The sequence below is a fragment of the Anabrus simplex genome, chromosome 1, assembly GCF_040414725.1.
Source record: "Anabrus simplex isolate iqAnaSimp1 chromosome 1, ASM4041472v1, whole genome shotgun sequence".
NCBI lineage: Eukaryota > Metazoa > Arthropoda > Insecta > Orthoptera > Tettigoniidae > Anabrus > Anabrus simplex.
The window spans coordinates 1,380,980,335-1,380,993,433 of record NC_090265.1 but is presented as its reverse complement, the minus strand read 5'-3'; the positions used below and the strand labels follow the sequence as shown (position 1 = coordinate 1,380,993,433).

At 34.7% G+C, this 13,099-nt stretch overlaps 1 protein-coding gene across 1 annotated transcript in view; it reads right to left on the bottom strand.

The window, feature by feature from the left end:
• The window catches only part of LOC136858359 (uncharacterized), a 362,414-nt gene that overhangs the window by 72,078 nt on the left and 277,237 nt on the right, over positions 1–13,099 (bottom strand). The window contains exons 42-45 of the mRNA XM_068225517.1: positions 11,945–12,078; positions 8,599–8,792; positions 4,953–5,200; positions 1,109–1,240 (exon numbers count right to left, since the gene is read on the bottom strand). Of these exons, the coding sequence (XP_068081618.1) occupies positions 1,109–1,240; positions 4,953–5,200; positions 8,599–8,792; positions 11,945–12,078 (708 nt within the window). The remainder of the gene's footprint in view (positions 1–1,108; positions 1,241–4,952; positions 5,201–8,598; positions 8,793–11,944; positions 12,079–13,099) is intronic.

Sequence of the window (13,099 nt, the reverse complement as noted above, 5' to 3'; positions counted from 1 at the left end):
TAAAACATAAGTGATCAGAAATTGTATTCTCTTTAACTTTTGTTATGTAGTACTTTTTGATTTCCTGACCCAGTCGAATGACTGGACACAGGCTGTGGATTTTCATTTTCATTTCATTTCATTTCATTTCATTTCATGTAGTACTTTTCGATAGGACAGATAACATAGGTATTTAAAAATTAAACTTTAGGTGCTTTCCCCTAAACTATCATTTCATCCTGGATGAATAAAATTGTTTATAGCTTACACTGTAATTTCTTATTCCCTGACTCTATATAGCGATTCTCATTAAATTCTGCTTACCCATTTTCTCGTGGCTCGGCGCTGATGCGGACTTAGCAACAAAAATACAAATTCATGAATATCCCTCTTATCATAGCTAGTACGGTAAAAATGTATAAGACATAAATGATTGGAAAATTTATTCTATATAACTTTAGTTATGTAGTATTTATCGAAAGGACCACTAATAACATAAATAATTGAGAATTAAATTTTAGTCCTTCCCCTAAAGTACCATTTCACTCAGCGTGAATAAAATTATTTATGGCCTAGATTGTAGTGGCTCATTCGCTGACTTTACATACCAATTTTCATTAAATATTTTTCAGCTGTTTTCTCGTGATGCGTGTACATACGTACAGACAGACAGAAATTACGGAAAAGTAAAAACTGCATTTCCTTGTTACTGCGGATATGACTGATACAGAAATGCCATTCTTTTTAAATTCTGAGCAATGTACAGACAAAACTCTTATTATATATATATATATATATATATATATATATATATATATATATATATATATATATATATAGATGGTTAAGTAAAATACTTCTTATGTTAACACATTTTGAAATTAAACATTTTCTGTAAAAATGGATTGTTATATTAGCCCTGTGTACTAATATTGTTTTCCATGAAACATCACATAAACACTCCATTATATTAATTCTCTTTCAGATTTACCAAACCTAAAGGACTTACAATATTTTGGTACACCTGTAATATATATATAATTCAATATATAAACAATATTAAATTGTAAAATGAAACTGTTATTTTTCAAAACGAAACAAAACAAAGCAAAGAAAAAATTCTCCTTACTTTTTCGGCAGTCATCTCCAGTAAGGTTAAAGGGACATTGGCAGTAGAATTTGCCAGTGAGATCAATACAAGTGGCAGATGGTGGACAAGAATTCTCCTTGCAGTCTATGATGTCTTCCTCACAGTTCTTTCCTGCAAAAGATGCAAATAAAATTATTTATATCATACTAGCTGTAGTACCCATTGTTGCCGGGACAATTATATAGAATGTGAAAAGTTATCTAACCCCCCAGCTACATCCCACCAATATTCAGGCATGCTGTTTTACTCGGGATGCAGCAGTAATCCCATCTATCGGAGATGAGTGGCATCAGGAAGAGACAAATCATAAATCGCAACCATGGTCAATCTAATGGTATTGTTGATCGGTTTTATGTCCGGCTCCATGGCTAAATGGTTAGTGTACTGGCCTTTGGCCACAGGGGTCCCAGGTTCGATTCCCGGCAGGGTCGGGAATTTTAAGCATAATTGGTTAATTTCTCTGACACGGGGGCGGGGTTTATGTAATGTCTTCATCATCATTTCATCCTCATCATGACGCGCAGGTCGCCTACGGGAGTCAAATCAAAAGACCTGCATCTGGCGAGTCGAACTTTTCCTTGGACTCCCGACACTAAAAGCCATACGCCATTTATTTTATTTTATCGGTTTTATAAGCTGTCGATATTGTAGGCCTTCACATTTAGTTTTCTTCCATCTCTGGGATATTAGAGCATCTTATGTAAAGGCAGTCATTCCTTTTTATAATCATCTTCACAATTTTCCTTGTTGATATGGAATGATGACCACATGGTTTTACACTTTAAGAAATGACAAAAACCATTGCCAGTAAACACGATTAAACAATATTTCCATGTAAGCAATGCTTGGTTTTGACATGAACTAAGCAACAATAGTCTAAATTCATGAATTCTATTATCATAGCAGTCCAGTAAAACTGTATAAGACATAAATGATTGAAACTTGTATCCTCAATAACTGTATGCAATACTTTTCAATAGGACCTATAACATAGGTATTTAAAAATTAAATTTTAGTCATCTTCCCCTAAACTACCATTTTTTTCCAGTGTGAATAAAATTTATTTATAGCCTAGACTGTAGTACCATATTCCCAGACTTTACATACCAATTTTCATTAAATTCTGTTCACCCATTTTCTCATTGTTCGGCATTGATATGGACTTAACAACAAAAATGAAAATTCATAAATTTCTCTGTCATCATAGTTGGTATATGGTAAAAAATGATATAGACATAAATGATCGGAAATTTAATTCTGTATAACTTTACTTTTGTAGTATTTATCGATAGGGCCACTAATAACATAAATATTTGGGAATTAAATATTAGGCTTTCCCTAAACTACCCTTTCACTCACCATGAATAAAATTATTTATAGCCTTGATTGTAGAGCATCATTCCCCAACTTTACCAGGTGTATGCATAAGTCTTTTCCGGTTTCACTAAGGATCACAGAGACAATAATTGAGACAGGATGAATACATAGGTCTCATTTCATCAACCCATTAACCCTCACATTGTTTTAACATCATTTTAATTTAATTTATATTCAGATAGTCTTTAAAAGGAACAATGTACCTGAAAATAATGTATTCAGAAACTTAGCGATTCACTTAAGCTTAACAACAGCTGAAGATGTTCTCAAGTGAGAACGAAATACGTACCGTTTATAATTAATAATTTGCTAAAAAGCAAATAAAAAGTATCAAAAAGGTGGAAGATTTTCAATTATTGTAAGTCTCTGTGATTAGAATTTGATATGGAAAATGAAGCTGATTACTTGCATTTCACTAAGGATGGCGCCAGCAAACAGTATGCAGCGTATGAATTTGACACATAGCCAGTTTGTTCGTCTGACATTAACCTACCAACACACACAGGTTGAGTCCGCCAAATACTAGCTTTGTGCTTGAAAAAGAACATTGCTTTTCTTATTTAATCAAAAGAAAAAAGCTGTAGAAAGTCATTGTTTGCTTATAGAAACACATGGTGAACATGCTCCATCGAAAAAAACATGTGAGACATGGTTTCGACAATTTAAACGTGGTGATTTCAATGTGAAAGACAGTACGCGCTCCGGTAGACCTCAAAAGTGCAAAGACGAGCAATTGCAGGGACTACTGGATGATGACCCAACTCAAACTCAACAAAAATTGGCACAAGCATTAAATTTCTCACAAGAAACAATCAGCAGGCGTTTATGAGCAATGAGGAAGACCAATAAACTCGGTAAATGGGTCTCACACGATTTGAATGAACGGCAAATGGAAAATCGTAAAGAGCCGGTCCTTCAACACCAAGGCCAAATTGCTTCGGCAAGAAGATCATGCTTTGTGTCTGGTGGGACCAGAGCGGTATTGTGTATTATGAACTCCTGAAGCCCGGCAAAATCGTTAATACACAACGCTATTGACAACAAATGATTAATTTAAATCACGCATTGATCGAAAGACGACCAGAATGGGGCAGAAGTCATGGCAAAGTGATTTTGTTACACGGTAATGTGCCGTCTCACACAGCAAAACCGGTGAAAGACACCTTGAAATCTCTTGGATGGAACATCCTTCCACACCCGCCGTACTTCCCTGACCTGGCGCCATCTGATTATCATCTCTTCGTATCAATGGGGCAGGCGCTTGCAGAGCAGCACTTTAGCAATTTCAAGGAAGTTGGAAAATGGCTCAACAAAGGTTTGCCGCAAAAGACAAGCAGTTTTCCTGGCATGGTATTCATAACTTACATGAAAGATGGGCGGAGTGTGTAAAAGCCAATGGCCAATATTTTCAATAAACAAAAAATGTATTTCCCTTGCAAATTACGTGTTTTCTTTACCACAAAAACTGGTAAAAACTTATGCATACACCTGGTACATACCTATTTTCATTAAATTCTCTTCAGCCATTTTTATGTGATGCACATACCTACACACATACAGACAGAGATGACAGAAAATTAAAAAGTGCATTTCCTTGTTACTGTGGACATGACCGATACATAAATACCATTTTTTAAAATTCTGAGCATAGTACAGACAAAACTCTTATTTTATAGTATTTCACAGTATTAATTTCCCATTTCAATCTTCTCGTTCTTCTTCTTCTAGTGCTTTTCTCATACCTGTGGGGTTGTAGGCGCAACTGCATTGCATATGTAGATTTGATCCTGTTTTATGGCCAGATGCCCTTCCTGATGCCAACCCTATGTGGAGGGATGTAATCATTACTGCGTGTTTCTGTGGTGGTTGGTAGTGTGATGTGTTGTCTAAATATCAGGAGGAGAGTTGTGGGACAAACACAAACACTCAGTCTCCGAGCCAGAAGAATTAATCAGACATGATTAAAATCCCTGTCCTGACCAGGAATTGAACCTGGGACTGTCTGAACCAAAGGCCTCAATGCTGACAATTCAGCCAAGGAGTTGGAGAACTTCCCATTTCATGAAGTGTTATTATAAATAAATAAATAAATAAATAAATAAATAAATAAATAAATATTTTTCTGTCACAAAGTTCTGTATTTTGAGCAGTTTAAGTAATGTGTGCCAACAAAAAATATTAAAACATAGTTAAGATTAGAATAATAAATAAATAAATAAATAAATCAGAAAAACACATTATCTTGGAAAGAATGCCAGTAACTTCAAAAAATAAATTAAATCAATAAGAAATCAGTATAATATTATTTTTCTTCTTCTTAGACATTGAGTCAATTTACAATGAAGAAATTAACAGTACAACTAGCAGAACATAATGAAGATTACAAAAAAAAATTCTGGTTTCTACTGTAAATTTGTTAATCATCATCTAAAGACTGAATACTGACCTGTATATCCTTCTGGACAGACACATTTGTATCCAGGCCCATGGTCAATACATGTTGCTCCATTTTGGCAGGCACCAGCAGCACAGGCATCATACTCATACTGACAGCCAATTCCTGTGTAATCTTCTGAACATGTGCAGTTCAGCCCTGATCCAAAGTCTTGGCAATGTCCACCATGCATGCAAGGGTTACCAATGCACCTCTCAGGAGCAGTTTCACAGTTCTTACCATCAGTGCCAGATGGACAACTGAAATAGAGTCAAGTATAGTGGTCATAAGAGTGGAAATAAATAACTGTACTCAAGACAGAAAATGTCTAATAAAATATCAAAGATATCTGGAGTTCATAAATCTCTGAACTAAACTGTGTAAGTCTACAATATAGATATATCATATTTTATTGTTCATTGTTTTCCTGGTATGTAAGTAAGTATATAATTTATTTCTGTATTCAACTTGATTGTATGGGCCATACGCTGAATAAAAAATTTCAAAGAATTCATCAGGCAATTATAGACCATTATAGTGATATTTATGATATATTTAATACCAAGCTATCAGAACTAGGAAATGAGAAAAGGAAAACTTAATAAGCAAACAAATTAACCATCCTACATCAGAGTAAAAAGAAGAAGAATTGGTGTTATTTTATTTTCACTGCTTTTCTTTCACCAAAATTAGTAGTAGAATGATTTAGGATGCTTGTACACTATTTGTACTGTACTGTTATTCATTCCCAGTTACACTCTGCAGGTTGCTTCAATAAACTATATTACAATCACTTGAGATCAAGCCGTTTAATTCTAAGCACTCATTAATGGAATACCTTATCATGCATTGATCAAAAAGATTTGCAGAGGCCCTTCTTACATCTTTCATCACAGAACATAATCTGCCTGTAAATTGCACCAACTAGGCGAGGCCTTTGTTTTGCAAGATGTTTCTAGATTTGAAAATCACTAAACGATATGAATGTACTAACAGTAGCTATCTTTACAGAAAGGTGCATGGAAGAAAAGGAGAAAATAGTATCACATTTGCAGGTGAATGAGGGGCTGCCTGGCCGAGGCGGTAAAGGCGTGCTCGGCTCCCCCGGAAGGACATGGGTTTGAATCCCCAACAGGAAGTCGTAAAATTTAAGAAACGAGATTTCCACTTCCGGAGGTGCACATGGCCCTGAGGTTCACTCAGCCTACACCAAAAATGAGTACCAGGTTAATTCCTGGGGGCAAAGGCGGCTGGGCGCAGAGCTAACCACTCCACTCCAAGTGCCGAGGTTACGGATAGTGGAAGCCTTTACCTTCCACCCCTCCAAGGGCCTTCATGGCCTGTACAGAGGTGACTTTGCTTTTTTTTTGCAGGTGAATGTATTTTCTATTGCTACTGATAGCAGCAAAAAAAGCCACTTCAAATTATATCCTATTGTTGAAACGTATATCACGCCTGAACTCAATGAAATTCAGTTATCTAATCTCTGTGCCTAATTTAGAAGGGGATGCTACTGGAGCTAACATTGCCAATCTTTTGCTCTCAACTTAAGAGGAATTTGGTAGTCCATTAAACAACTGCCTAGCTTTAGGTGCTGAAAATGCTCCACTATTGGTAGGATTAAAGAATGATGTGGCAGAATGTTTGAAGTGGGAAATTAGTAATGTAACCATTGTAGGCTGCTGTTGTCACCAAACTAATCTTGCTGTAGAGAAGGGTGTGGCATGTTTCCCTGTAAATGTAGACAAAAGTATAATTGATACATTTTATTAGCTGGAAAGGAGTGCAAAGTGGAAGAATAGTTCAAAAAGTTCAGACTTTACACAACACAGAGATGGGAAACTTCAAATACATGTGCTACTTGATGGTTATCATTGAGAGAGTATTTAAATAGGATTTTTCAGCAGTAGGACTCTTTGGTTACTTTATTCAGGAGCAAAATTGTGTAAGAATTCTCAGGTACGATTTTTCAAGACTTTCAAAATTCCTAAGCACAGTCTAAGAGCAGATGTATCTTATTTACCTGGAAAGGTGAAGCATTGTAATAAGATTTCACCACAATCCTCAGAAAGAAGGAAAAAAATAATTGAAACTACTGATGACATTTTGTCATGTGAAGAACTACTGTTCATGTTCCTTTCATCGAATTTACATAAATCTTTTTGCTCTTTTCTCTTAAGATTTATGGCTATCTTTGAGAATCCAAATCTAGCTCTTCGGTGAAGTATGCTACACATCCACTTTTTGAGGTCGATTTTGAAGGAAGTGTTGATGAATGTGATGACAAGGTTTGTAATACCACTCGTTATTAAAAGCTCCTCCTCTCTCCTTGATGCAGATTATCATACTCAGGCAAATCTAAAGGATGATTGTGATCTGATGATAGAAACTCTATGTTTGCTTTGGAGAAAACTTTGAAGTCAGAGGAAAATGTGTATTCTTTAAGTCTGTTAGAAAGAATTTCTCTTCATCATGGGGACTATATAATACACAAATTTCCATATAAAGATGAAATTTTAATGAATGCAGAAGTTGCAAATATTTCTGCTGTAAGGAATAATTTTCTAGCCTTAGATTTTTCATAAACAAGTTTCCGAACATTCTGACTAGTGAAACAGAATGTTTAGATAAAGCAATTAATATACTCTACACTCCCTGTTCTGTAACTCTCATCTGGAAGAAACAGACTTGGCAAAAGGGAAAACTGATGTTCAGTAGGTCAGATAAAATCAGCTGATGGTGTACTTAAATATGATACACACTCTAAGGTGATCCTTGCTATTTTATCAATTCCACATAGCAATACAGAGTGTGAAAGGATGTTTTAGCAGAGTCACAAAGATAAGAACACAGGTCAGATCCTAGGTGTCTGAACAAACTTTGGAGAAACTTTTAACATTAAAATCTGTTCAGCAAGGTAAGTGCTTTGAGCAAAAATGTAGTTCCGAGTTTCTGAAGAGGGCTAAGTCAGCTATGGGTATAGTGAACAACAATATGGTGTTCATTTATCACAGAACGTAACCTGCTTGTAAATTGTGCCAACCACGCAAGGCCTTTGTTTCGCAAGATGTTTCCAGATTTGAAAATCGCTAAACGATGTGGATGTGCTAGAACGAAAACAGCAGCTATCATTACATGTATGTTCCTAAAGCCCAGGTATGTCCAGTTTTTATTATTCACATTTAAATAATGAAAAACATATGTAGCCCTAACAGAGTTGCTAATGTATTGAATTTTATTTAATTAGTACTTGTTATGCCATCAGTGATGTGCTGTAATATGTTGGAATATGCCGTCAAAATTCTCCTTATTTTTACTTTTGAAAGTTGGCATGTTTGTTTTGTGTTCTAGAGTGAAGTGTAGGTTACTGGAAATACTTAGCTTAATCTACAGTTTCTGTTGTATGTCCCATCACTGAGACACACTTAGCATAACCAAGATAATTTTATTTCTATTTGATGATTTGGAGGAATCTGAAGATGCCTTTTTAATAGGATGAAACATCATTCCATGTAATGTTTATATTTTAATTTATTTATTTATTTGCATTCTGGGCTGTGGTTGACCAATCTGAATTTTTTTTCTCATTCTCAGAGAAACTGCTCTAGTAAATATATTGTAAAATAAACATTACTAAATAGAGTGACAAATGACTTACACACAGAAGAAGTCTTGGAAGAGGTTGATGCAATTGGCATCATTCTGGCAAGGTGTGCTCTGACAAGAACCAATGTCTGACTCGCACTGTGCTCCTGTCCAGCCAGGAAGGCATGTGCATCGGAATCCACCAACTTCATCCTTACATGCTGCACCATTGAGACAAGGCTCAGATGCACAGTCATCAATATTGACCTGGAAAAATGAAATAGAATCAAAATATATATTTTTATTATTTGTTCTTATGTAATTGAGTTCTGTATTTCAAAGTTTATCTTATATTTCATATTTGAATACTTAGAACTAAGTAGCTCCACTAATTTTGTAAAACGAAAATAGGGAACAATTTCTCATACACCGCAGGTCAAACAGAAATGAACAATTAACTAAAATACAGACTTGTATTCTTCAAATCAGAGGTAGGAAAGGTAATGAAGATAATGAAAATTATTTTTCATTGTTTTATTTGTGGCCCTTGTTGAACAGCAATAAACAGAAAACAGTGAAGCAGCAGAAGTCTTTATTATGTAATATTATGTAAATTTTTGTCTTGTCATCATTTTGGGTAAACAAAAACATTTAAAGACCTGAAGTGTTTATGCAAAGTAAATAATTGTATGAAGCTTTCTAATTTAAAAAAATCATTACATATTTAGGCCTATGAAGAAATGGACTATGAAGAAGATTTATTTTCAAAGAGATCTGGGTATTTACATTTCCTGATTTAAATTGTATTTTTCTGTAAATTATAGAAAGGGATTTGTTATTTTTATTGAGGCAGGGTGTGCCACGTGTAAGTGGCCCTTCCTGTCATTTTGTAATATCCGCTAATATGCAATATGCAATTCCAGAAGATAATTATTATCATTGGCCAAAGGTACAAGTGTTTTTATTGGCCAGTATATTAGAATTTTTAATTGGTGAATGTGGCAAACTGGAGTGTTGCTATTGGTCATTTGTAATCACTCTATTTCCTGTTTGTGGCTCCTCGCGTGTGCGAGTCACTTTGTCCGCGTCTTTGAATGGGTCTTCGGCCGCCAAAGATAAGCGCATTTTTGCCTTATGTTATTTAAAAGTATTCTCATGTTTCGGACTATTCCCACTTAATGTAAGTTCAGTAATTATGTAGAAGTTCATCTTGTGTGCCGGAGTTTCCTGTAGTTTTCCACATTTTCCAAAATAGAGCATTTATACGACTTAGCGATTATGCTAGTCCACAACGTGTTTTCAGAGGCAAACCTTCTTTTCTAAATCTAGTTGTAATTGTAAGTAACTGTAACGCTTTTTTGAATTGTGTAATTAATTTTGTTTCGTTCGAGATTGCCTCCTTTCATTCTGTAAATTCTGAATCTATATGTCAAAGTTTGTTCGTGACCGAAGAGCTTAATTGTTTCCCTTATGCACCTTTCATTTTGTATCTCAAGTATCAGTATATCCGCAGTTTATTTACTTGTTCATTAATATTGTATATTCATGGTCTTAATAATTATTTGTCTGTTGGGTGTATTATTGTAAGTCTTTTCTTCCCCATAACATCATATGTTTCCATGGACCTCATAAGGCTTCCCAGCACATTCCACTTTCCTCTCTTAGTTGTCATTTTTAGGCCTGTAAGTGTTCCCTGTATTCGATTTAATATTGCGTATCGAAAGATACTCGTCACGTTTCCATGTTCTGATATGAATACACCACCACTGCATTATTTACAATTTCCTTAGTCATATTATTAAGTATTATATTATTTACTACTGGTATTATTATTATTATTATTATTATTATTATTATTATTATTATTATTATTATTATTATTATTATTATTATTATTATTATTATTATTATTATTATTATTATTATTATTATTATTATTATTGGTGTAGCCATAATTGTCCTGTCCCGACTATGGTTACATTATTTACAACATGCATACAATTTTATTTCTATTTGATGATTTGGAGGAATCTGAAGATGCCCTTTTAATAGAATGAAATGTCATTCCATGTAATGTTTATATTTCAGAAATCAGTCTGAAGGCTTCTGTGAATTTGCATCTCCATTTGTAACTCTATTTGTAACTACAGGTAAACTCATTTAGATCTACACCTTTCATCTTTAAATCACTAAAAACTGAATCTAACCATTTTTTCTTTGGTCTCTCTGCTTCTCTTACTCTTCATAGCCGATTCCAGTATTGCCTATCCTCCTCTATTCATCTCGTATGATCCAACCCCCAAATTTGGTTTGTACTACATATAACAATAATAATTTTCCACAAGACTTTCAATTTCACATGCAATCTCACCATGGGAATGAGACTTCATTTTTTTTTAAATTGCTTATGATATGACCGAGATTAAAATCATGGCTGCCTTGGGAAGAAGTCAGTCACAATGTCATTTAGCAACCATGCTGCGCAAGTTATCGTACTAGATGAAATGTTACTTGTAATTAATCTCATATTAAAACTGTATTGAAGATGATATATTAAAATTATAAAATTATTTTATTTATACCCACCTATTCAATACATTACAATACACTCTATAAATTATAGTATAATCATGAAGTATCTAATATTGGGACATGTTTTGTTCAACATAACAAACATCATCAGCCATTAATGCAACAAAAACTAGGTCAGGGCCCTGACCTTAAAATATACAGAATGTTATCATCATGTTAAAAAATTAACCATGTCTTAATAAAAGTGATAATCAACAGTCAATACAGTAAAAACATTAGACTTGAGGTTGTAACAATATATGCAAGTTAAAAGCAAAATTTGTCATAGAGTACATCAATGGTGGCAATCTGTGGAATTAAAAATAATTATGAGGCCGTTGAAACATGACAATGGATATTGTGACATAAATATACGTCAATGTGTGAAGCATGGATTAATATTGTGAGAATGAAGTTCCTTTGAATTCATAAATAAGGGTTAAAATAGAGTTCACTGACTTGTCATGAGTCCAAGTTGAACTAGTCAAAGGCACATAACATTGAACAAACTAAATTTGACATATAACTTGAACTCCAGCAGAAGCAAAATTCATAAGAGAGGTTTTGCTGTCAGAAAAATACCAGTTAAGCTAGTCAATATATACACGCTAGCAAATAAAATTGGAATTTTGTATAATAAACTCATTAAAGAGTAGTGATGAAACTTGAATGTGGGGAGAGTTTTAGCGATCCTTACAAGAGAGAGCAAAATAGAGTTTGAATCCCCTGGGACTGGTATGAGATGACTGCTAGCGTTGGCTGCGTGAAGCAGACTGGCGGGTAGCTCTACTACTGCTATATATATACAATAAAATTATTCTACTCTATTCGTTGGCTATTAAACTTACCTCACACAGTGAGCCAGTGAAGCCCTCTCGGCACTGGCACATAAACTTGTTATCCAGGTCAATACACTTGTCTGTACCTTCAGCATTGCACGGTTCGCTCAAACACTCATTAATCTCTGTTTCACACTGGAGACCTGTTAAATAAGAGGAATTTCAAAATACATCACATACAGACAATGGAAGTATTTTTATAATAAATTAAGGCACTGTATTCATGTAAATGTAATATTAACTTTTTATTAGATGGGAGTCAACTAAAACGTATAAGAACGTTTACTTCCTGGACTTCAGATACAGAACACAGGTGATAAATAAAAACATAAATATTAAATAGAAAATGAATTGTTGCAAGGCACAAGAGGGGGTGGAGGAGGAGAAATCAGTGAAGCAGCATGGGAATAAAAAATTATTTTACAATCACGTTCTGTACATTTATATAATACAGTTACACAAATTTTCCTAAAGCAGATCACCATCAAATTCTAAAAGCGAAGCCTTTTCAATACAGCTGTAGGTTTCTATCCTGAAGCTAATCATTTCAGCTTGAGTAAGATCTACAACTCATCCTGTAGAGAAAGTTGCTAAAAAAGCTCTCTCTTGGTCATCCTCTTCCTCTCTTCCCAGCCGCACTTCCCTCAAAGATTTGCAGAGGAAGTTGTTATGCTGTATGATGCGACCAATGAACTTTATCTTCTTTCTCTTGATTTCACTAATGAGGCTGCTTCTTTCTTCTGCTTCTTGCAGCAGGTACTTCATTATAGATTTTCTTTTCTGTCCGGCTTATTTGATTCCTTCTCCTCCATATCATTCATCTACTTCTCGAAAAAACTTTTCCTTGTTTGTTCAATGTCCAGCTTTCACTCCCATAGAGAAGCAGGCTACAAACAAACATTTTCATGAAGGCCTTGCTTGTTAGTCAACAACTCCTTCCTTGGAGAATTTTCTTAGCCATTACGGTCCTTTTAACTTCTGATATACTTCCATTATCTTGTGCGATTCAGACTTCCAAGCCAGCAAAACTCATTTTTTCGCTTAATGGCTTCTTTGCCTATTCTGATATCTGGTGTGTGTGTTTAACTGGGCAGTTACTAGCATAATTAAGAAAGAGAGATTCAGGTTTGAACAAGTTCCAATGAATGGACAAAATGAGAAATT